This window comes from Macrosteles quadrilineatus, unplaced genomic scaffold, assembly GCF_028750875.1.
Source record: "Macrosteles quadrilineatus isolate MER2022 unplaced genomic scaffold, UCM_ALF_1.0 Scaffold_7__1_contigs__length_78375512, whole genome shotgun sequence".
NCBI lineage: Eukaryota > Metazoa > Arthropoda > Insecta > Hemiptera > Cicadellidae > Macrosteles > Macrosteles quadrilineatus.
Genome location: NW_026542600.1, coordinates 54637377 through 54663719, shown reverse-complemented (window position 1 = coordinate 54663719; position 26343 = coordinate 54637377). Strand labels below are relative to the sequence as shown.

The 26343-nt window shown below is 32.9% G+C and overlaps 2 protein-coding genes across 2 annotated transcripts in view; one reads left to right on the top strand and one right to left on the bottom strand.

The window, feature by feature from the left end:
- Positions 1 to 351, bottom strand: part of LOC128999000 (uncharacterized) — an 8606-nt gene extending 8255 nt beyond the window's left edge. Inside the window, exon 1 of the mRNA XM_054425357.1 lies at positions 271 to 351. Coding sequence (XP_054281332.1) covers positions 271 to 351 — 81 coding nt within the window. The remainder of the gene's footprint in view (positions 1 to 270) is intronic.
- A 1380-nt stretch (positions 352 to 1731) lies between these two features.
- Positions 1732 to 26343, top strand: part of LOC128998999 (terminal uridylyltransferase 7-like) — a 25181-nt gene continuing 569 nt past the window's right edge. The window contains exons 1-7 of the mRNA XM_054425356.1: positions 1732 to 1984; positions 5903 to 6126; positions 7291 to 7438; positions 10307 to 10494; positions 12070 to 12288; positions 16687 to 16833; positions 21052 to 21132. Of these exons, the coding sequence (XP_054281331.1) occupies positions 1732 to 1984; positions 5903 to 6126; positions 7291 to 7438; positions 10307 to 10494; positions 12070 to 12288; positions 16687 to 16833; positions 21052 to 21132 (1260 nt within the window). The remainder of the gene's footprint in view (positions 1985 to 5902; positions 6127 to 7290; positions 7439 to 10306; positions 10495 to 12069; positions 12289 to 16686; positions 16834 to 21051; positions 21133 to 26343) is intronic.

Below are 26343 nucleotides of genomic sequence, written 5' to 3'. Positions count from 1 at the left end.
GATAGATAGGTCCGAAGACCACTTTCAGAGAACAGTAAGTGTGTTTTGCGTGGAACTTGTTCATTACGAGATTCCAGCATTCACTGGGCGATACGAGCGTTCAACTCGCTTTTACAAACTCTGTGTGACAGTGGAAGAATTTAGCAATCCACAATGTCAAGAGTGCCCTACTTTTCAAAATTTCACTGAGACTATGAATATTAATTATACTTACTTACTTACTGCTGTGGCCACTGGTACCGTAGATGGTACTTGGCCTCCGCAACACACTGCCTCCATATGTCTCTGCTTCTTGCATCTTCCTTCCTTCTCCCTAGCTTCCTCAGGTCTTTCTCCATTTGGTCGAACCATCTAAGTTTTGGTCTTCCAAGGGGTCTTCTACCTTCTGGGTTATTTCTCAAGATGTTCTTTAATATGGAGTTGTCATCTTTTCTCAGAATATGCCCTGCCCATCTCAGTCTTCTGCTCCGTACCTCAGCGACAATATACGGATCCTTAAATAATTCTCTAAGTTCCCAATTATGTCTCGATCTCAATTGTCCATCCTCCAAAAATCGGTCCGTACACTTTCCTCAAAATCTTGTTCTCAAATACAGTAGCTTTCCATTCAGATTTCTTGCTGAAGATCCAATTTTCTGAACCATACAGGATAACTGGTCTGATGATTGTCTTATAAATCCTGAGTTTGGTGGTGTGGGATATTATTTTTGAAGTTAGTAACTTGTGACTGGCCGAAAAACTTGTTTGTGCTAGGTTTAATCTATTTTGTATTTCTAGCTCTTCATCATTATCACTGGTGAGGATGACTCCCAAATACTTGAAATTTGTTACTTTATCAAATTTATACTCTTCAATTTCAATGTAGTTGTTATTTTGGTATCTTGGTTGGTCATCATCTTGTTTTCTTCCACATGTCATAAACGAAGATTAATTATACCTCATTTAAATATAAAATGACTTTGATGAGTCATATCAAAATTCTCTACTAGAGACAGCAGAAGTTGGATCACAGATTCCAGGAACCAATCAGCAAGCGATGACAGACTTCAGTCATCCAAAGGCACTGGACGTGAAAACAAACAAACATCAGAATTGATGAGTCCGTCCACAATAATTTAAGAATAATGAGTTCACACCTAATTATTAGGATCTAACCTAACCTAACCTAAAGGTGGACTATTTTTTTGGATTAGGTTAGAAATATTTTGTTATTTATAGGCCTACTAATTAAAATCTTATTTAGAAATTGATTAATCGGTGTGGTCGGTATAATACCAAAGTCCCAGTACCCTCTTGTTATCTAATCAAGGGGGCCCAAAAGGTTTGATGACACAACTTGCGACTTTACTAGATTTTTAGGTTAGGATTGAACTGAGTAGTTGGTTTAACACATAAAAGATTAATCAGATGCCATTACTTCCTTAATTTATTACTGGAGCAATAATTGAGTATAATTTTCCATTTAAATGAGGTTAAAAGTTTGATTCCAAAGCTTAATAAGTTAATAACTCACGATTTTGCATTGTGATTTAAAATAAAAACGTTCAAATGCATTCTTAACTCTAACTGAGGTAACAGTTAACCAAAACAATCGTAAAGAAAGTCTAGCTAGGTTAATTGAGCAGGTGATGAAGCAGAATAAAAAGAGAAATTTAATTAAGAAACAATTTAATTGTTATTTACTGTTAAAACATCTATGTGTTGACGATGTTATCATTACATCAATGGTAGATGTCGATGTTACCATTGATGATTGATCCTTCGATGCTCTTACCTAGAATAAACGATTTGAGCCAATGTGATCTAGGCTATACCATAGGTCGGCCTCTTAGAAAGCATCCTACTTGTGGCATTGGTGCGAGAGAGAGATACCGAGCTGTGGGAGTGAGACAGACTATGGCTCTTCCCCCACTCCGCTGCCGCCCCACCCCCAACCTTCCCGAACACCGCGCAGTGATACAACACAACCCTGCAGCGTACTCGCGTACTGCTACCAGACCGGCACCTCGCTCTCGTTATCTAATACAATAATTATTTCCTTTTAAACAACAACAATTCTTTAGGACTAAGTCTATCGTTAGATAGCACAACACACATAAATATAAATAGCTTAAGAATACACTAATAGAATAGACTAATGATTGTCACAGACTACCTTAATAGATTTATTTATTTGTTGATCAGTTATTGGAAGAACTTAGCTTTGATGATAATAGATTAATAACTTTTTTGGGAAAAAATAATATAATTGACAAAGAGCAGTATGGTTTCAGAAAAGGGCGGTCTGCTGTAACTGCGGCGGTTGAGTTCATAGAATCTGTAATACATTCAATTGATGAGGGAGAAAAGGTTGTAGGAGTTTTCTTAGATGTAACTAAGGCTTTTGACAGTGTCTCACATTCTTTACTTATTACGGTAATACTGTAAATTGGCAAAACTAAAAATTAAAAAACCTATGTTATCCTGGCTAAAAAGTTACTTAACAAAAAACGGAAAACAATATGTTGAGCTAGTTTACAATAATCAAAATAATTTAGTTATACAAAAATCAGAGATGAAACTAATTTACCATGGGGTGCCCCAAAGCTCAATTTTGGGCCCACTTTTATTTTTAATATATATAAATGGATTACCTCAAGTCATTTCTGGTAATAAGGGAAACAAAATTTGCATCTATGCAGATGATGCCAATTTGAAAATAAGTGGCAAATCTGCCATAGAAATAGAACAATCTATTAGCAATAATTTAAGTGATATAAATAACTTCTTTAGTGATGACCAACTATTGCTCAATATTTCAAAAACAAATTTAATGCCAATCAGCGCCACCAATAACAAAAATAATAAATTAAATCGCATCTCAATTACTATAAATAAAAATAAAATATCTCCAATATCTAACACCGAATTTTTAGGTTTGATAATGAGTAACAATTTAAGTTGGGATTTACATATTGAACAGATAGCTAAACAAGTCACATCTGGTTTGTATGCTTTGTATAAATTATCTAATCTTTGTGATCTTAAAACACTAAAAATGATATATTTTGCTTATAATCATTCAAATATAAATTTTGGTATCTGCATCCACAGAGCTACAAGTACAAGAAATTTGGATAGGCTTTTGATTTGACAAAAACGAGCATTGAGAATCATATTGGATATTAAATGGAGAGAGACCGTCAAAGAGGAATTCAAAAAAGTTGGAATGATGACTGTATGTATACAGCATGTATATATATATATATATATATATATATATATATATATATATATATATATATATATATGAAGTAATTTTACATTGTAGACAAAACTTTGCAGACTTACCTCTATTAGGTGAAGGCCACTCCTACAATACAAGAAATAGGGGTACTATTGCAGCACCTGCCCATAGACTAAGTCTATATGAAAAGAAAACTACCTATGCTGGACGTAAATTCTGTAATAAACTTCCTGATCACATAAGAAAGAAAATATTTGTTTCAAATTTAAAAACATTTGAAGTACTGTACCACTTGTTGTCACTACCTCTAGACCTCTATACTCTTTAGAAGAATATATGTTAAATTAATGTTTTATTTCTATTCAACTTGATTTCTATATGTTAAGTTTTAGATATAGTTTTTGACACCATTCCATGTACTGATTTATGTACAATATGAAATAAAGACGATTTGATCTGATTTGATAAATGTGAACCATATTTACAGTATGCATCATATTGAATGATATTGATATGAATTTATTTGTATAATTTTCCGTTTGTGAATAAAATAAACGACATACCTTAATTAATAGTGGAAACCAAATGTCGACGATCTAAATATTATCTATATTCCGAGTCGGTAATGAAATCACTGATATCACTGTCATCCTCAGATTCATTGTGGTTTACTGAAATTATCAGTATGTTGATTTCATTGTCTATTATAGGCCTATGGTCTTTTCCCAGTAATATTGTTCCTCCTTTTTGTTCACAACATTTCTTCCTGTCTTCAGCAGTGTATGACGTAAACAGACTGTCACAAAGTCTCATTTTTTGGTCCAATGTCTTTGCAGCAACATCTTTAGCAACCTGTATAAATAAATACTATAATTTAAATAAATACTTTTTAATGTTAATAAATCCATTACAAACACGTAATTTTTTACATTTTACGTTGGTTTTTATATTGTTACAATTATATTAGGCCTACACGTTATATAATTATTTATTATACTACATACTATTACTTTTTATTATAATTCAAACCAATTATGTGTTAAAATGCTATATTAATATAGGAATTTCCGTAAAAGGTTATGTGTAGTTGGGTTACTACCTACTGTTGTGGTGATGACCAGTACTTAAAAAATAAAATAAAAATATATTTAATCGCACTCCGCCTATTTTCATACTGCCCCTTCCTCGACAACCGGATTGGAGTTATGAAAACAATTTTAATACACTTATAAAATAAATTACAATAATAAAACATAAATTAGACCTACCCGTCCTTTTATAGCTCCCCATACCAACTCAATGAGGTTGAGGTCGGGGTGATATGGTGGCAGTCGCAGCACTTGATGTCCAAAATTGTAATTAAGCTGGTCCATTTTGTACACCGGCTCCCTCTGGACGTTTTGCACCAACATCAAAAGTTCTATTTTGGTAAAATTTTCGTCATAGTCAATGTTGTGTTTATGAAGCCAGTCTTGAATATTCTTCTTCAAAGAACCACTTGTTTGTTTTTTGTCTTCCTCTACGCAATGGTAGTTTGCATTATCCATCACTATAACGCTTGGTTCTTCAAGATTTGGCAACAGTTGTTCTTCAAGCCATTTATTGAAATTTTCATAGTTCATAGACTCATGATAATCACCTGTTTTTTTATGTGCTTTGAAAATTGCCAAACTGTCCCTTACAAATCCATTTTCACCGCCACTGTGTGCAATTATCAGCCGTTCGCCTTTCCCAACAGCCGTGGTTACCACGATTTCATCCTCGTTCATCGTTTGTAGGAATCTGAATCTTGTAGGTGTTCTTCATTATACAGGCTAATAACGATAGTAAATTCTTTAAAAAATATTATCTCTATTTCTTCTACTCGGTGGCCTTCAATGACTTTTTATGTTTCATGGGTTCTTTCAATGATATAATTTTTAAAGATTTAGTTTTTTGTAGGACGCATTTCTTTGAATTGCAGCTTAAATATTAACAGCAATTAAATTATACAGCTGATCAAAATGTAAACAATTGCGTTCTTCATAACTTGAGAAAAATAAGTCCTGCAAAAAATATTGTATAGCCTAAATCGCATCAATATTTGAGCATCATGAAATGTTATTATATCATTGTGTAAGCAGTTCCATTTGGTAACACAGGATTCCAACTCCCACGACAGCGGGGCGGCGCCGTGTTGGTGTCGTGTCGTGCAGTGTGAAAAGGGCCATTGGCGGAGAGAGGGAACATACCCTCCCTCGCCGTTCTCCCCTACATGCACAAAAGATTTCGCACAGGTCGTTTTCTAAGCGGCCGACCTATAGTTTTAGCTCTACTAGTAAATACTTTTAAATTCCTTTTATCATAAAATTGTCAGAAAAATGTATCAAAGCTACTGTTAATTAGCTTTGTCTAGGTTTGCTGCGAAAGAAATATTTATTAGATTATATAGGTTAGTATAATAATATCAAAGGAAGGACGCTAATATAATTAGTTCGGTCTTTGTTTAGGAGATGATCAGCAGTGTAACTTATAAAAGACAAGGCCAATGTCATATATTTCATATATATAGGCGTACTGTCTTTTAATTTATTAAAATATGTGTGTTCAAACAAATCATGCAATGTTGGAAGAAGTTTTTAACCTACCCATAATGTAGCAATTACAGCATAATGCTAATCAAAATGTTGTTTGCAGATGTCCAGCAGCACATATCAGATGTGACGCGTATGATACACAAGCATCGCTACATGAATGAAGATAACATACCAGTCTCCTACATAGAGCAAAACTGTGTTCCGCCTCGTCATATGTATGGTAATATGAGTGTTTCGCCGCAAGATGCTCACCAGTTAGTATCTTCATTCTCAGCCAAGTTGATGGAATATTCATTGGCGCGACGCTTGCTGACTGGTGGAGAGGTAAGTGAAATACCTTGGAGAATCTATAATCGAGAACACAACAATACTTATGTAATTGTAATTACGAAGGTATCTATATCAGTTTGAAACCATCACAGTTAATTAGGATGGATGGGGTTGAATTTTTAATTCGGAACGGGATTTTTATTTCCTTCCCGATTTTCAGGCTAACTAGTGAGCAAAGTGGCACTTTGCTGCACACGAGAGAAATGTTTACGAGAGGAATATATCTTGAGTGCAGCAAAGGACATTTGCTCGTGTTACACATTATATTTATCCTACAGTCACTATAAAGCATGTAAATTATTTATTTATTAGTCTTTCAAACACTGTACAAGGTGACAGTTTTGTAATCTGAATGGTATCAAACATAACCAACCTATCTTAAAATAATATTAACATATATCTTAGATAAATCCGCATTGATAATTTAATGTGGATGAATATAAATGGTTGTAAAACTGAACTAATTCTAACTTAAACTAAACAGGGAAGTGAAAAAGTACTTTTCCTGGGAATGTAGAACTTTCTCTACTAGACAACATTTTAGTTTGTTTTTTTAACTCTAAACTTTTCCTCTTAGCTAATGTTGCTGGGTGGAACTTTATCATTAACAAACTAATATATTGACAGTTTTTCTTATTTCTTCTTTATAAATATATATTTCCTGTTGAAGCATTTGACTAATGTATAATTCATTGCCATCTCAAAACATGTCTACATGGAGAACTCTAAGTTGCAAATGATAAGTATCAACAATAGAGCGAGAAATAAGAAAAATACGCATCATCACAAAATGAGCACTTCTTACACATCCACTGAATTATGCCAACTAAAAACCAGATGAATACAAACCTCTCTTCCTTTCTTTTAATCCATGACAACTCTCCCTTCTCCTTAACAAAAAACACAGCCACAGAATGAGAAAAAAAATCAATTTACTCTCCTCCATGTTGGCAGCTGGTAAAAAATAGCCTAGTATAGTAGGCATTAAGGTCGTTTTTACGGGGAGCTTAGTTGAGTGTGGCTAAATCCAAGCGCCAATTGCATTTTAGAATAAATAGCGAATTGCACATGTTTATAAATTACGATTAGGCCTAATTAACATAATATTGTGAGTCACTATTTGTATTATTTTTGTTCTAAAACATGATTTTTTTTCAGGAAGTTCCTAGAATTTGTGGTGTCTGCAAATGTGAGGGTCATTTAAAGGAAGAATGCCCAGAGGAAAAGCTGCCGCCTCTTGATCCTATTCCTGAACGTTTACCAGGAGAACTGAAAATTGTGGACCAACTATGTCTTGACATATTCGGTAAATTTAATTTTTAAATGTTAATATGTAAATCTCAAAGCGTTTAATATGTTCATTCTCATTAGAAGCTGGTTTTAAAAAGTTGAAAAATTTTGTAATTACCTACTGTAATTAAAGACAAAAACCATGTTTTTGTGTGATATTTAAATTTTGAAAATAATTCAAATAGATAATAATATTTATTTTTCGATCGGGTAGCTTAGCTGGATTACCAAGATCCACTTAAATTGGCTTACATACCTGTAATGTTGATAATCCTAATAATTGCGTTACAACTACTTTCGGCTCACAATTGGGTCATCTTTATAGGTTTTTCAGTGACAGTGCTTCTTCTGAAGGTCGTCAAAGTTCATACTTTTTTACAAACCTGAGCCATACAAAACTTTACCAGTTGGGTTTTATCTTGATTCATTTTTAGGCCATTAATGTTGAACCACTGTCCCAGTTCCGATAGAGCTTGTTTAACTTTGAGCGATAATTCGGAATCATTTTTACATTTGACAACTGCAGTTGTATCGTCGGCATATAAGATAAGGTTGTTAGAGACATTTTTAGGCAAGTTACAAAATAAAGAGTAAAGGTCCAAAAATTAGGGGTGTGCGAATAGTGATTTTTGGGTTCGAATCGAATTGAATACTTCATAATATTTTCAAATATTGAATATTACCAAACGAATATTTATGTTATTATTATATACTCCAAAGAGTTTTCCAATTACAGCTTTGTAACTCTACTAAGGTTAATGATTCTGATTTTAACCGATGTAACATTTTAAAATAATAGATTTTTGCCCTTACCTATTTTTTATTTCTTGGTACAAAATGGGTACGGTACAGGGCTTCCAGTATTTTTCTCATTTTATTTAATTGATATTACTATAAAAATGAATAATTTCCTACATTTATGGTTTTCTAACAACAATTATTACAGTAGTACAAAGTATCAACACCTTTGATTCCTAACATGATTATGTCAAGAAAAAAACGGTTAAGATTAAAGGCTTAACCTATTTTACTACTAAGATAGGTCTTAGCCACTAGTAGTTAAAAAATTAGGTAAAGCATTTTTAGGAATAAACATGTTTGCAGCAATATTTTGACAAGATAATGTAACACAACTGGTTACTTTTTTCCAACCAACACAGTGTTATTTCATTTAAACTTTTAAAAACATTTAAATGCATTCAGTTTAGGGGTCTGCGGAACTACTATAACAATTAATTACTTTCAATTCACTGTTGGTTAGGAGCACATAAAAAGGTTTATCAGATGATCGGTTAGGACCTTCATAATTTATTACTAGAGTAATGGGGCAGTAAAAAAAAACCATTAGCAGTCCCAAAACCATTAATATTTTATGCCGACAATTGTTGTAGGCAAGTCAAGTACTTCCAAGAACTTGTTGAGTCAGTAGTTTAGCTCTATAAAGTTTTACCACTTTTATTCCTTTACGACTTCCATGATTTATTTAATTTAATGTTTAAAGAAGAAAAAAAATACTAGAAAGGCAAAACAATAGAAGGGTGGGAAGTGTTGGACAATGACCTCGAAATGAGGGCCACTGAGAATGGTGAAGGCGAGGGGGAGGGGAGGGTGCAACCTTGAAGCTATTAGACTAGAGGGCTGGCTTGCCCTGGGATTCTAATAGCAGGAGATACAATATTGTATTTTGACTTCAGATTTGCTTTTACCATGTAGAAACTTTGAATCATCAAAAATATAATTTGAATTAACTACAAATATATTCAAATTAATGCCATGATTTGCATTTTTACATCAAAATACAACATTGCACAATCATGATATGATATTTAGGTCATTGGCCTTTATTACGCATCTGGTTGTGTTGTTTTGTTACAGAAGAGAACCAGAGACAAAATGGTGCAACAAAACAAGAAAGTAGAGTTAAAAAAAGATCTCTGTTCAATAATAGAAAAAATGTTGCTGATTATTTTCATAGAAATTAACTCACGGTATTTTCTTGTCTTGTTAAAGAATGTTTAATCTATGCTAAAGACTGTGAAGTGCAGTTCTAACCTCATAGCTTAATAGTTGCTACTCAGACAACACTTTTAGACGACTTATTTCGTTCTACTGTACTTTATGTTCACGTTACAAAAAGTAGATCCTAATATTAACTAAGAGAATATATTGAAAAGTTATACAAATAGATATCTGTCTGGTAAACTAATACAAACTTAATTGCTGCTAAATATATTCTATTGTTAATTATTCAAATAAGAGTGGTTGACAGTCTTGTGTTTCCATGCCAGTAGTTTGCAGTAAGCCTATCGTATTGGAGCATTGTAAGCTAGGCAGCTGAGTGGAGTGATTTTAATAGACACAACAAAATTATCGTCCTTGAAAATGGTCGTGTATACTTTAGAGTTAAGGAAGATGTCATAATATGCTGAAGTTGCTGTTGTGACTTTATAATATGAAGCATGAAATGCTGGGATGAAATAAAAAAAACACATGATTTACCATGATTTATTTGGTTGAAATTACAGATTATTTCTAGGTTTCTTTACTATTCGAAAGTTCGAATATACTCATAAAGATCGAGTGGGGCTCAAAGTATTCGCACCCCTATTTATTAGTGATATAAAATTCTAAAATTAAAAATATTAAATAAAATTAAAACGCCCTTTACGTCTGCTGATTGCCCCCGACCTATGCCAATCGTTCGCTCCTGACAGTAAATCGCACTAATGTGGCTTATAACAGCATTTAACAAATTCTTTAAACCCTTTAGACCGATGCCAGATTATTGAAAATGCTGGATCATCAGAAGACTGATGACGCCTTTATGGTCATTGAATTTATATGTATCGTAATTTATTGAAACCTTTGTTAATATTTTTATCAGAGAGACTGAAACAAAGTGACGAGGATCTCCAAAAGCGAGAAAAGATTTGCCAGGAGTTGCAGGAGTTCATAGGAGCTGAGTATCCTACTGCAAAACTGGAGCTTTTTGGATCTACGAAGAACGGCTTCGGCCTTAAGGGATCTGACATGGACATTTGCCTCTCTTTTGAAGACAATAAAACAGGAGAGGTGTGTTTATTCATGTTTAGGCTAAAATTAGGTTAGTAGATATGCTCGGGACTGATATTTCTGTTTAGGAAGGGACAGAACGGGATTTTCCTTCTCACATTATTCAGGCAATTTTAGGGGCATAGTTTGTAAAATTAAAATAGCAAGCTAAGTTTGTTAAAAAGTTGGATTGTAAAACACTAAAATAAAATGATTTAAAATATATCATTGTTATTCAAATTGTAAAACCAGGCTTATATAACTGGCCGGTTGTAGCTATTGCTGGCTTAACCCTTAAGCGTGCGCACTCCACAAATAAAAATGGGTATAAAAAAGTGTTTGATATTCAGCCCTTTAAACTTTGGGCGTAATATCTATATTAATTTTCTCACAATGTTACGTAAATTTTATGATCCTACCATATTCTTTAATTAAATTGAAAATAATAGTTTGAACTAGTGATGGGCCGATTCCAGAATAGGTCGATTCCGAAACTGATTCCGATTCTACAACTTTGGTTTCGATTCTCGATTCCGCACTCGATACCTATACCTGTTAAAAATTCATTTAATAACACACATAACTTACTGTGCTTCTTGCTAGGCCTATCCCTATAAATAAAGGAGCATGTTAACTTAAATTTTCATTTAATCTTTATACATTAAGATAACTGCATTGCTATTGATTAAGGTTACATAGATTAGGTTAGCCTATAAGGAAAATAAGATAGGCTACTTCAAGAAGACATGCATTTTAAAACATTTTATTAAATTAAATTGAGACAACAATCACCGGTTTAGGTAGGCCTAAAATGTTCACAGAATAAGTCATCTTCAATATTGCCATCATCAATATCACTTGAATTACTTAAAGAATCGCATAAAAGTCATGGAGTTCAATCCATTTTGAACAGCTCACTAGTCACTAGTCACTACGCACAGCAAACAAACAACAAAACCAAAACATAGGTTAAACAATTAATTTGCCATTTACAAACTCACGACAGCTGTTTCTGTTCAGTCAGAGAGAAACAACATAATAAACGATAAAAATACATCGCTAAATGGCTTTCTCCTATAGTCACCATGAAGCCCTGAATTAGCTGAACAGTTTGTGGGGTTTCATATCTTATAATGTCATAGCTTATAATCATGAATTTGTTACCTTGTTGTTGCCTTGTACTAGACCCCCCCAATGGACACAGTACTGGTAACACCAGCATGTGCGTGGGGGTATGCCAGACCCAGGATGGTGATAACAGGTCAATAACTCGGTCAAGACTAACAACTCTGCGGCCAGATGATAGCATATGCTATTTTAGGAAGCTACTGTTATGCTCAACAGGGTTGACACCATACTTGTAAAAATTGTAACAAAATTATCGTACAAGTGGTATGTGGTCATACCCCCGCACGCGTGTTTAAGAGTTAAGGTACAAATTATTTCTACTTGTATGTTGTGTGACATTTCCTGACATTTTTATCTTTTAGTTTCTTTTTTCTATTAAAGTATTTATTTTTATGACATTTTGTAATCACCTTCCCATATCTTACTAATAGTGATAGAAAGTGTATATTAAGTTTCCTATTTTTTCAGGGGCTTGACACCAGAGGTTTTATCGAGATTTTGTACCAAATACTTAAACAATCCAAGGACCTCCAAGATCTACTTCCTATTGCTACAGCCAAAGTTCCTATTGTAAAGTTTACTCATAAGTCCACCAAGCTGGATGGGGATATCAGTTTGTACAACGTGCTCGCTCTAGAAAACAGTAAACTCCTCTGCACATATGCTCAAATTGATGAGAGAGCAAGGGTAAGATTTCTAGAATAGGTTGTTACATACATTTGATTACAAAACATCTATTGGTTATGTATCTTTACCAAAATTTGTAAAAAATGAAAAAATAAATAAATAAATACAATTTTTCTTATTAGGTAAAGTGTTCTTAAAGTTCTTGCCATTAAAACTGACAAATAAAAACAAAATATATGGAGGTTAACCAGGGTGTCCGGCGACTGGGAAAACCTGGAAAGGCGGAAATTATACGGGAATTCTGTAATTATGGCAGTAATGTGCAGGAATTTTATTGGGATCGGTTTTTTGTATTTTAACCCTAGCAGTGGCCAATCCTCGTCTGGTGACGATATGACGTTGATGCTTAGAATAGCCAAAGTCGTCTGGTGACGATATGGGCCAAAATTTTTTTAACGGTAAATATAACACTTATAATCAACTCAGATGAGAATAATATATATACCATTCGAAAGATCACATTCTGAACTTTTATTTTATTACATAAACAAACCCTGTAGCAGGTATATAACAATGTCACGACAATTGGAAATCAAATGAATTTTTGGCGCGGCACGACTTTTGCAGCCAACACTTGGGAACTGGCAAAACACGTCTTGTTTGGCATTACCCTGCTCGGGTAATTTTCGTCTTGGGATGTTGCGGGTGGTACCATTGGATAGCCATTGATTTTATCTTCATTGTGGTAGTGATATTTAGAACAAAATATTGATTACACAACCGGTACGATTTTATGAAAACAGCTGTTTTCGAAATTTTTAACAAATGGCCAATGGTCGTCAGGTGACGATATGGAAAATACGAATTACATACAGTGTAATTTATTATTACTAGTCATATAGTATGTCATTTTGAAGAGGAAGAAATATAGATTCAGAGAGTGGCAGCCCTGCACTCAGGGTTATTTCTGTCTGCTGGCATGAAGACGACGGAAGTGAGTCATTACTGCTACAGTCTGTCAGCTGTCTTGTATTCGCCACTGTTTGTTTGTGTTGTTGCCGGTGAGTGTTCGTTCTCGTGTTATCCGCGATTTATTACTAAATACGTTATTAGTTATTAGTTCGTAGTGTTAGTGTTAGTGAAGTTTGTGTGTGTGTATAACAGTAATCTTCATGCATTTTATTATGCATAAATATTACTGAATTGTGTGAAATAGTGTTCATAAAAGGTTGTATTTTGTTAGCATCATGTCCAAAATTGACGGTTCTGACATTCAGAGATTGTTGTAGGCCTACGAGATGGACCTTAGTTCGCCGTGCTATATATGCTATATAATGATATACCCAAAGTGTTATACATTTTTATAAAGGTAAATGAATACACTACAACATGTTTTTATTGGTTTGGGGGTAAAAAATTTGGTAAAAAAAGTTATATACTAAATACTGTACACTTCATTTTCTCAAAATGCGCAAAAAGTTCAAAACATTCTCAAATTGACTCATAATCATAGGTGAAAATAACTTTTTACCATTGTACTTATGACTTTTTTGGATTCCTTACTTCATTAGCTTTAGAAATGTGTACATATCATCATTAGTTTATACATATATTACATAATGTTTCACAACACAAACAAACACTGTATAGTTTACACTGTTTTGCGGATTTGCGGTTATTGTAGCCTATTATTATGTCACTGTTACGTACAAAAAAAAATATTTCCAACATGTTATACATATTTATGTAGGTAATTGAATACACTACAAGATTATTATGTTGGTTTGAAGTAACAAAATTTGCTACAAAAGTTGTATACCAAATACTGTGAATTTTTTTTCTCACGAAATCGCTAAAATATAAAAACATTATTTTATATACATATGTTTATAGGTAAAAAATTATTTTTATCATAAACTTTATGACTTTTTTTGATTCCTTACTTCATTAGCTTTACAAACATGTATATATCATTATTAGTATACATACACATATATTATATAACTTTTTACAACATAAACTAACACTATACGGTTTTCAATTTTTTCGGTTCTCCGTTTGTCATTTTATTTTGCCCCATAAACTTATAAAAAAAAAATATTTTCCTAACATGCTATATATTTCTATGTAGGGAATTAGATTGTCTACAAAATGTATATAATGAATTTCCCATAAAAAATCCATAGGAAAAAAATACCGAGGCCGCTTTTGGATTTTCACAAAAAATCAATTTTCTTTTTCACTTTACCGATAAAATACACCATCTACATCATTATGATATTACTATTTCTAGATTCTCCTGTTCTTTCCGAACAAAATGAATATGAGGTTGGCTAGGTTTACTAGTACGGTTGAATTTTTACGAATTTTCAAAAAAAGGTCTGCAAAATCGCCAAAATGGGTTGGCCATTCCCCACTTCTAACATTGGCCACTGCTAGGGTTATATATTCAACAATTATTGAGAGTCAAACAGAACACGTGTAAAATTTATCTCTTAAGGTATAAAATTACCTGAGTACTGCCAGAGTGATCCTGTATGATCCTTATGTGTTTCACGGTACGGTACAAGCTTAATTACCGTTGTACAGCATTTTACACGGTATAATAATAAATTACTTTCAGTTTACTATCATAGTCAAAGACAGTTGGTTCCGAGCACATAAAAAAGTCTTATCAGATGTTTGTTTACGATCTTCATAATTTATTACTAGGGTGATGATGCAATAAAAAACCCATTAGCAGTCCCAAATCCATTAACATTTTATCACGACAATAATTGTTGTATTCAAGTACTTCCAAGAACTGTTGAGTTTTATCACTTTTATTTCTTTACGACTTTCCCCAATTCTATTTTATCATAAAAATAATAGTTTTATGATGACTGTTAAATGTTATCTCTAACTCAGTCAGTGTTTTGTGAATGTTCAATTTGCCGCTGGCCATTGCCTACTGCCATAAAACTGTTTATGGCTACATATTAAACTTGTAACTAATCTACAATCTTATTTTATAAGTTAAAATATTTGTTATAGATATTTTATCTTTCTATTGACGTTTTGCATATTTTTTTTTTGTTATTCAAGCCTCCTCTGTCTCAAATTATGTCATTGCATGTTCTGTATCTTGTCTTATATTGTTAGATGTCGCTGTTTAAGGCTTAAATGTTTTTTTAGTTTCCTGTATTTTTATTGTGTTGAACTTACTTTATGCAATCTAAATCTTATGAACTAGATAGTGATTTTGCTACCCTCGTTGTAACCTAATCAATTTATATATAGGCCCTCCTAAATAATCAGGTCTAGGTCTGGGTCTTTTGATTCTTTGGAAGAGCTTTAAAATATACTAAGAAAATTGGATTGAGCCTGAGATAAGCTAATGATTGATATTGTGGATGTTAACTTTGTAAGTAAGACAGTAATCTTACTCTGTGATAATCCAAATTTTAGTTTCAGAAAAAAACTTTGCAAGAGTTGTGTTTATCTTATAACTAGTTTTGAAGCTGATAAAAAAGATGCTCTTTGCCATTACTTCATCATAACCTCCAGTTTTTCATTGTCGTCTGTGTGAACAGCTGGCAACTACACTGTCATCGTACTGAATGCTTTTATATGTTTTTAAAAATTAAAAAATAACTAGACATTGTGTTGGTCGGAAATAATTTACCAGTTGTGTGAAATTATCTTGTCAATAAATGTTTCAAACATGTTTATTACTAAAAACTCTTATCCTATTTTTAAAACCACTTTTATCATGGCTATTCAAAGTATCTCTCAGAGTAAAATAGGTAAAGCCTTTATCTTAACTGTGATTTTTCTTGACACAATCCTCGTAGTAGTAAAAGGTTTTGTTTTAATAATGTGTGGTAAAGTAATTGTTGTTAGAAAACCATGAATGTAGGATACTATCCATTTTCATAGTAATGTCATGTATTAAAGTTTAAAATAATGGTTTGAATAGAGTTCTGAGCAGAAAACCGCAAAAATACGGGCAGCCCCGTACCGTACCGATTTTGTACCGAGAACCGAGGTACAAAATATTGTACCGTACCGACCTTAAATTTTCTGTACCGCAGACCCCTAACAAGAACATTAGGCATAATTAAAATGTTGCTTCGAAAATGTCGTCAAAAGTATAAATAAGAAACAAGGACACACTATATATAAACAGAAACATTTACACGATACAAAAATGAGAAGGCCTACAGACAAAGCTTTACAATATCCAACTGTGTTCGTACAGTTACAGGTAAAAGTCATGACTGCGATGCGGAAGATGGTTGAGCGGTGGACTTTGTACCTCTTGGCTCCTTGTTTAACAGCTGTTCTTAGTTATTTATTAATTAGAGTATCGTACAATGCATCAACTATTTAAGTTTTTGTGGTTTCGGTTTTGAAACACACGTTTAGGGAAAGACTTGACTAAATTTATTTTAAATCATGATTCGTTTTTCTCTACAGGTCTTAGGCTACATGATTAAGAGGTTCTCCAAGATTTGCCATATTGGTGACGCCTCCAAGGGTAGTCTCTCCTCTTACGCCTACACCCTCTTAGTCATCTACTTCCTGCAACGATGTGACCCTCCTGTTCTTCCAGTTTTACAAGAGGTTAGCATAATATTGTATTTTTCTTAATTAGAGAGTTAATGTGCAATAAAAACTTGTCTTAACTTAACGGTTATTAAGATTAATAAATTAGTAGTCCAGTAGAGTACTGCTATTCCAAACTATCTGGGACTGATCCTTTTTGGATTCGCAGGTATTCTGAACAAACGGATTTCTTTATTCCCCAGAACAACTGTTATCGTCTCCCAGACAAGAACTGAAGAGGATGGAACTGGGTGTCTTGAGTAGTCAGACCTAAAGGTCTTCTGTGTAATTAAATACCAACTACCCCAGAGGAATTTCTAGATGAAAATGAATACATTGGAATCACAAAAATGTTGAATTTTTAATAACTTGAGTCTACGCACAGACCACTGAGGTCTATGTAGACTCATTTCCATTAGATTGATTATTACTAGCAGAAGCTAATTTATTTTAATTAGTATTTAAGTTTATACTTAACTTTTAAATTTAACTTTACCTTAATTTTTCATAAACAATTTATTAGAGGTGTGCGGATAGTGAAATTTAATTTTTGATCGGATTCGGATCGGATAGTTGAGGCTCGGTTCGGATCGGATCGGATATTGGGAGGTTCAGATTCGGATAGTTCGGCGCGGTTAATAATAAGCTACATATGCATTTTTAACTTATAAAACACTGTAAAGCTGTGTAAATAAACTTAAATGACGATTTTGAATTATAGAATTTCAAATTAGCCACGTCCACAGTTTTTTCTCTCTTGAAAATCACAATTCACAACATCTATTTTCAAAAGTTGGTTGCTTGATTTAAGTACACTAGCAGCCGAAATCTTCACACAGCACTTTAGCTCAGCAGGACTGATGTCAAACGTTTGGGCGTGTTTACTTGAGGTTATGTTTATGTTGTTTCCTGGTTTTCACAAGAAAAGGAGTTCTATCTCAAGTTTATTTTCACATTGTATTTCCTTACGTTTTTGGAACGGATTATTGGCCTTAAGTGGCATTCTGCCGGTTTGCCAAGTTTAGAAAACATCACTAATGCTGGGCTCTAGCTCACGATTTGATGTTGCGGCAAGTTAATTAGGGCAATTAGGCTTTGTAACTCTGTAAAAGGTGTGTATCCCTAAATTTATAAATTTCATTCTACACTTATTCACTGCCAAACATAATTCAGTAGAACCTTGATGAACCGAGAATTACACTAACCTACATAACTTCATTACCCCAAGTAAAATACCAAGATAATTTTTAAAACTGTATTTGAATCGTAACGGATGAGTGTATCCAAAAATATTTTGAAATACTCAGTGGGAATATAATAAATAAAGATACATTCCTTATTAATCCTGTTGAGAGTCATGCCATTAAATGCTTTAGCGATTTTGATTATATACTGCAGCCATTGGAACTACAAAATAAGTCTTTCATATCAATACCAGTAAATGAAGCCTCAACTATCGAAAACTCTGGGTCTCATTGGAGTTTTTTGTTCTACTCAAAGCCAAAAAAGCAACTTTATTATTTTGATTCTGTTGGTGAGTACAATCTAAGTTCAGCCAAGCAAATTATATCAAGAATCTCAAAGTGCATTCTACCTCAATCTGATAACACTGAAAATGAGCAACTCCCCTTGACTATTGTGACCTGTCCTCAACAGGGAAATAATTCAGTTGACTGTGGGGTATTCATGGTAATGTTTATTGACTGGATTATTCAGGCAATTTTGGCAATCAGTTAGAAATGGTCTTCAAACAAGGCACTATAGAAGAACATGATGTAATTGTGAAACGAGCAGTTATTGCATATCTGACTTGTAACAATAATTTCATTTATATTAGCTCTGAAATATTGAAGAAAGTGATTTTCCAGGCCTCACATCTAGCCTACCAGTCTGGGACTGGGGAAAAAACTCTGGTTGATAAGTCAACTTTTACCGACATGAGCTGTGTGGCAGATAGGGAAACAAAAGTTACAAAAGAGGACGAAAAAATAGTTACACCCAAAGTAACTTCAGAAAATGACTGGACTGTGCTAAAGCCCAGATCTTTGATTTTCTTAACTTAAATAATATTTTAAACAATAACCAATTTGGTTTCAGACCGGGTCGTTCAACTACTTTGGCTATAGAATCGGTGGTGTCTGATATTTTGGATAGTTTTGAATCTGGTGGTTATCTTAGTGTGGCACTTTTAGATCTCAGTAAGGCCTTCGATTCGGTCTTACATACAATTCTTTTGCAGAAATTAGAATTTTATGGAATAATGGAGCATGAACTAAATTTTTTTAAATCATACATCTGTGGAAGACTACAATTTGTTAATTTAGGAAAACATAGGTCAAATTTTAAGGAGGTCCTTGCTGGGGTTCATCAAGGGTCGTTGCTGGGTCCGGTTTTGTTTATTCTCTATATTAATGATTTGCCTAACTCTATACCTTACAAAACAATTTTATATGCTGACGACACAACCTTCATCTCATCAGCTGACAACTTTCACTCTGCAAACCAAAGTATAGAAAACGCCATTGAATTGGGTAAGCTGTGGTTTGAAAGTAATTTTCTTGAAATAAATCATGATAAAACAGAAAAAATTTGTTTTACTTTGCGTAATCTTGAAGCAGACAATGCAGTTTCTGTTAAACTACTTGGAATATCCATAGGCTCTAAACTCACTTGGGGAATACATACCAATAATATCATTTCAAAATTGTCAAGAGTATGTTGTTTGATAAGAAAACTTAAAAAATGTGTTTCTAAACCAACACTTCTAATTGTTTACCACAGTTTATTTCACTCACACTTGCTGTATGGCAATATACTGTGGGGTAATAGCTCAGGAGCTCACCGGGTCTTTACAAGGCAAAAGAAGGCTCTCAGAATTATGTTTGAAATTCCAGATAGGGTTAGTTGCCAAGCATTTTTTGCTGAAAATAGAAACATGACACTCTCTAATATTTTCATTTTTAACAATTTAGTTTCCGTTAAAGAGAATCTAAATAAATTTGTTCCTTGGAACTCAATCAATGGGTATATCACCAGACAATCAAAAGATTTATACATTCCTCATGAAATGAAATTAAATTAAATTAAATTAAATAATATTTTATTTCCCATTAATTATTTACAGATTGTATTTTTTTCTTTACTTAAATATGATACAGCAAAACATTACTAACTAGATAACAAAACAAAAATTATATACTGTAGAAATAAGTGAATAAAAGTGTAAAAAAAATACATTCTATAGGAAAGGAAAAAGTCTACATAGGCAGGGCCTGTGCGTAGACTCGAGTTGCGAAAAGATTAATTTAAATGGGAAGTAAAAAATATATAGGAGAAAAAAAAACCGTATAATTTAAACTTTTTTTTTATTTGTCTTGCTAACATTATTAGCCTCAAGCCAGGCTAACAAAATTTATCAAAAGTTATAAACATTTGCAAATAAAACTATTTAATAAACTTCCAATATATTTTAGAAATCAGGAAAGTATTCATTTGTATAGGTCAAAATTATCAGATTGGCTTACAAGTCGTGCTTTTTATTCAGTTGAGGAGTTTTTGCAGAATGTAGATTTTTCAAGGCTTAACTGTGAGGCCAAGCAGTCTTGGTGATTCTTTGTTCTTGTTATGGTCTTTTCCCTATTAATTTCAAAGTTTTTTATTATTACTGATGCTTTATCCTTTTAAGATTCTTTTAACTTTATTTTAACATTTTCTGTAGCCTATTTAATATTTTATATAACAATGTAACAAAACATGTTGACCTTGTCTATTGTAATGTTTTTATTACCAAATGACAATAAAGATTTATTATTATTAGTGTCGGATATCAAATTTGGGCTCAAATCAAATTTCGGTTCGGATACGGATATCCGAACCGAACCGAATCCAACCCGATTTTTCGGATATCCGCACACCTCTACAATTTATGTAGTGCTTCTAGACTACTTTCTTTGTATTTTCTTTTTTTAGCTGTTATTTTTTATACTTATTGTGGAAATAAAACTGATTTGATTTTAATTGTATTATCAAGTTATTCAAATTTAACATCACAACCGTTGAATCAGTCAAAATAAAATTGCTGAAAAATAATTTATTCAAATGCAAAATGTTGTCGAAATATTCAAAAATTTGTAAATGACACTTACTTCAGAACGTTTTTGGAAACTATCCTCTACTTAAAGTCATTCTGGATTTAAAATGCAATTTAGCAACTTACAGAATTTCAACTGTTTTCAGCTGACTGAAAATGCTGAACCCCCTCCAAAGCATATTGTAGAGGGTTGCAACGCTTACTTCTTCAGTGATCTCACAAAACTAGTAAGTAACTGTTTAGCTTTGATTTTAAGGTAAATAACCATAAAATTAAGTACTTGAAATATCCATTAAATTAAGTATTATTGTAACGCTAGAATGAACCGCAAAGTAAGCTTAAGAATTAAAATTACTGTATACGGTACAGTACTAGGTTGTCTGCAGAACATAAACCATAGCAGTGTCAGTCTTCTTCATTATTCGATGTTTTGATGTGGACATGATTGTGTTAAGTTATCGATCAGGTCAAACTAAAACAAAGTGTACGGTACCATAATTTTATGTAGTGATGGTCGGATCCGGATATCGGACTACCGGATCCACCGGATCCGAGCTAGAAATGACACCGGATCGGATCCAAAAAATTCCGGATCTTGGGCTGGATCCGGTTTTGATGGATCCGATTTTTTCCCGATTTTTTTCCTAACACTAAGCTGTCTGTATCACTGTACAACCCCGATTTTTTACCAACACAAAGCAGTCTGTATCACTGTACAACCCCGATTTGTTTACTAACACAAAGCCGTCTGTATCACTGTACAACACCGATTTGTTTACTAACATAAAGCTGTTTGTATCACTGTAAAACTCTGATTTTTTTACTAACACAAAGCTGTCTGTATCACTGTACAACCCCGATTTGTTTACTAACATAAAGCTATCTGTATCCATGTAAGAGACCGATTTCCCCCCGATTTGTTTACTAACACAAAGCTGTCTGTATCACTGTACAACCCCGATTTTTTTACCAACACAAAGCAGTCTGTATCACTGTACAACCCCGATTTGTTTACTAACACAAAGCCGTCTGTATCACTGTACAACCCCGATTTTTTTACTAACACAAAAGCTGCCTGTATCACTGTACAACACCGATTTGTTTACTAACATAAAGCTGTTTGTATCACTGTAAAACTCTGATTTTTTTACTAACACAAAGCTGTCTGTATCACTGTACAACCCCGATTTGTTTACTAACATAAAGCTATCTGTATCCATGTAAGAGACCGATTTCCCCCCGATTCGTTTACTAACACAAAGCTGTCTGTATCACTGTACAACCCCGATTTTTTTACCAACACAAAGCAGTCTGTATCACTGTACAACCCCGATGTTTTTACTAACACAAAGCTGTCTGTATCACTGTACAACCCCGATTTGTTTACTAACATAAAGCTGTCTGTATCCATGTACAAGACCGTTTTTCCCCGAGTGTTTGTCTCTTAATGCAAACAACTTATATGGCAAGGCCATGTCTCGATGTTTGTATCTAAATGCAAATAACTTGTATGGCAAGGCCATGTTTCAGTGTTTGTCTCTTGTTGAAAATAACTTATATGGCAAGGCAATGACTCAGTGTTGTCTTTTGATGCAAATAACTTATATGGCAAGGCCATGTCTCGATGTTTGTATCTAGATGCAAATAGCTTGTATGGCAAGGCCATGTTTCAATTGTCTTTTGTTGCAAATAACTTATATGGCAAGGCCATGATTCAGTGTTTGTCTTTTGATACAAATAACTTATATGGCAAGGCCATGTCTCAGTGTTTGTCTCTTGATGCAAATAACATATATGGCAATGGCATGTATCTTTCCGAACCGAATCCGACCCGATTTTTCGGATATCTGCACACCTCTAGTTTTTAGTTTAGTACCTGGATGAAAAGCTAACGGCCTGTAATCTCGTCTCGAAAATATCCCGTTAGTATTTCAATCCCACCCGATGCTTTGTGATAAAAAAATCTCAAAGTTTTGGGTCTTGTCCATCACTATAAAATACCCTATGTCTGTGTACAAGAAGATTATCTCTGTATATCTCAGGGTATATCTGTATATCTCTGTATTTTTATCAGGGTGAATAAAAAGTCAAGACTCCCTCATCTAATATTTTTCTAAGTTAGAACACAGTATAGACTTCTTTCTTGTACACAGACACGGGGTATTTTACTTGTAGAACTTCACATACCCGTCTATCAGTAGGGTGGACCTGGAACGAATTTAAGGAAGAGATTACAAGAGGTGATCCAGGCATAAATAAATTGGATGCTGCATGCAAAAACCACGATATAGCATACTGAAGATCGAGCTATTGTAAAATATACACAGATACCCTTTAGGTGGTCGTGCAAACTTAGTGCATTTTATGATTTTGTTAGTGTCCCCAAAAAATGAGGGATTATGGGCTCAACTGGAGATTACTCTATATATAAGATATATTAACCTTTAAACATTACCAATTTAATTTAAACAGTATGATTTAAATTGGCATTCTGTTAATTACGTTTTTTTTAACCTGCCCTTATGACAGTGTGTATTTGGATCCGGATCCGGTACCGACATTTTCTTGGATCCGCCAATCACTAATTTTATGCTTTTTAAACTAGAAAGATCCGTATTATGGTTTTGTTATAAATAATGTGGTGTCTTGGTTTATAATAATTACAATAATACTGTGTTTAAAGCTTTTCAAGGCGATTGAAGAAGTGTTGAACTTGTTTGTTGTGTTAATTTTTTCTTTAACAAATCAAATCAAATCAAATCAAATCAAATCAAATCATTTATTGCCGTAAAACATACAAAACATACGTATGGCATCGTCATATTTTACAATAAATTTCTATTTACAAAACTGGACACCTTAAATAAGTGATAAATTCGTCAACATCATAGACACTTAATTCTATCAAAAGAGATTTCAAATGCACTTTGAATTTCTTATCATCTAAGCATTTTACATTATGTGGCAGCAAATTAAAGATTTTCTTACCTAATTCAAAAGTAGATTTAATGGTAGTCTGATAATTACATTGGTGAATTCTGATAAAATGGCTCTGTCTGGTAAAGTATGAATGTACTGAATTGTTGGCAGGAATATTATTAAGATTTTCTTTAATGTACAACAAAGAATCCAGTAAGTATAATGAAGGTACAGTTAACACACCAAGTTTTCTAAACAAAGGTTTACAGTGAGTTTTTCTTTTTACTTTACAAATGATTCTTAAAGCTTTCTTCTGCAAAATCAGTAATTTTTTAACGCTGCTGTCACATCCCCACACTACAATTCCATACGATAGGTGACTCTGAATGTGAGCAAAGTATATTGACATCAGAACATCAAAATCAACAATCAACCTGAGACGTCTAATCATAAAAATACCTTTACACACTTTTTTGCACACACTGACAACATGATTATTCCATTTAATGTTAGGTTGCAGGACTATACCTAGAAATTTAACCTCTTCAGGTGTGTACCCACATAGAAAATTTATATTGAAAATATATAAAAAAAAATATATTTGAAATATAAAGCTATATATTTGCTAATATATATTGTCAATATATTTTAAATATGCAAATTATGGGACCGAGTAATATATTCAGTTATATTTCATTTGTGGTATTTATATATAAATTATATATTTCAAATGTGTTTTTATAATATATTTTAAATATGGAAAAGGGCTAGTATATTAAAAATATATTTAATATAATGTATTTCAAATATATCAATAATATATAAAGCTTTTTAAACAGTGTTTGTGAGTCGCAAAAGCGACGCATAACACCGCGGTGGTGTGTTATGAGTCGCTTTTACGACGCTTAACATTCGGCGGGTTGAACAAAACCAGGCCTATAATTTAGGACTACTTAGACAGCTCTTTTATGGACAAATGTTATGCTTTTAATTGAGAGAAGCTTTATCCAAATGTATTATCGTAGTATTTTAGGTTTACTAATTACACAGATTTGCTTCATTCGGGATGTAGGCCGGCCTGATATCGTTACTATAGTAGTAAAAATTCAGACTCGCGCACATATTTACAAAATAGGCTAGAATGCTGTTTGTAAAAATAGATTGAATAATTATTTTTTATTGGTAAATGTACCGTATATATTCTAATTTATAAACAGTTGATCCACTTACCGTAAATCGTTGCAACTAGGGCCGTATCCAAATTACTAACACTCATGTTTGAGGTTAGGTCCAAATTGGCACTCATTTTTATTGACTTGCCTAATAATTACACATATTTAAACACTAGACAATTTCACTTATACTCTTTCTTGTTTCTTCAGCAAACATTCTACAGATACGCATATTAGGCATATTGCCCTAAGCTAGAATCGTGCAACTAGGCCGTAACCTAAATGACTAACACTCATTTTTTGAGGTTAGGTCCAAATTAGCACTAATTTTTGTTGCATGGCCTAATAATCACACACACATTTAAACACAAGACACTTTCATGCATACTCTTTCTTATTTCTCCAGCGATAATCCTGTAGAAACACATATATCTGTTAAGTCCACAACATATAACCTACGGACGCAGTCCTACACCCCACCTATCGCCGGCACAACACTGCTCAACTGAACATAATTAAAACAATATGGCCGCATATATATGTGGAATATATTTATAATATAAATCTATTTTGTATTAGAAATGTAAATGTTAAAATATATTTTTAATATATTGAACAAATACATTTAAAATATAAATGTAAAACGTTGAATACTCTTAAACTATATTTAAAATATATTTAAATATTATATGAAATATATTTACAAAGATATATTATAAATATAACATACAATATACACTTTAAATATATTTTAATAAATATATTCAAAATGTATTATGAGAAATACGGTTAATTTATAATAAACTTATATTCGATTTATATTTAAAATACATTATAATATATGTTCTAAAGTATAAAATTTTTACATAATGCCAACTATTTTCTTTGTATATTTATACTATATTAGGAATATAGAATGGAATTATATATTTGTACAACTATATATATTAACTATATTTTGAGAAATTTTTATATATTGAAATATATTCTTAATATATTTTCATGAATAATCTTCTTTATGTGGGTAGTGAGAACAAGAACTTAGGTTAAATTTGAGGATTTGAGTTTTCTTCTTGTTGAGACACAGAAAATTTGCAGCCGTCCAGTCCTCAACAGTCATGTTGATATTATTGAGAATCTGATTCGCTAAATTATCATTTGAGCAACTTATCTGAACTGCAAGGTCATCAGCGTACATGTATGGCGATACACAAACATTACTTAAAGCTACTGGTAAATCATTAACATATATTATAAACATTGTTGGACCAAAAATTGAACCTTGAGGAACACCTGTGTCAACCTTTAAATACTGAGAGGAACTACCATTAAAAAATACATATTGAT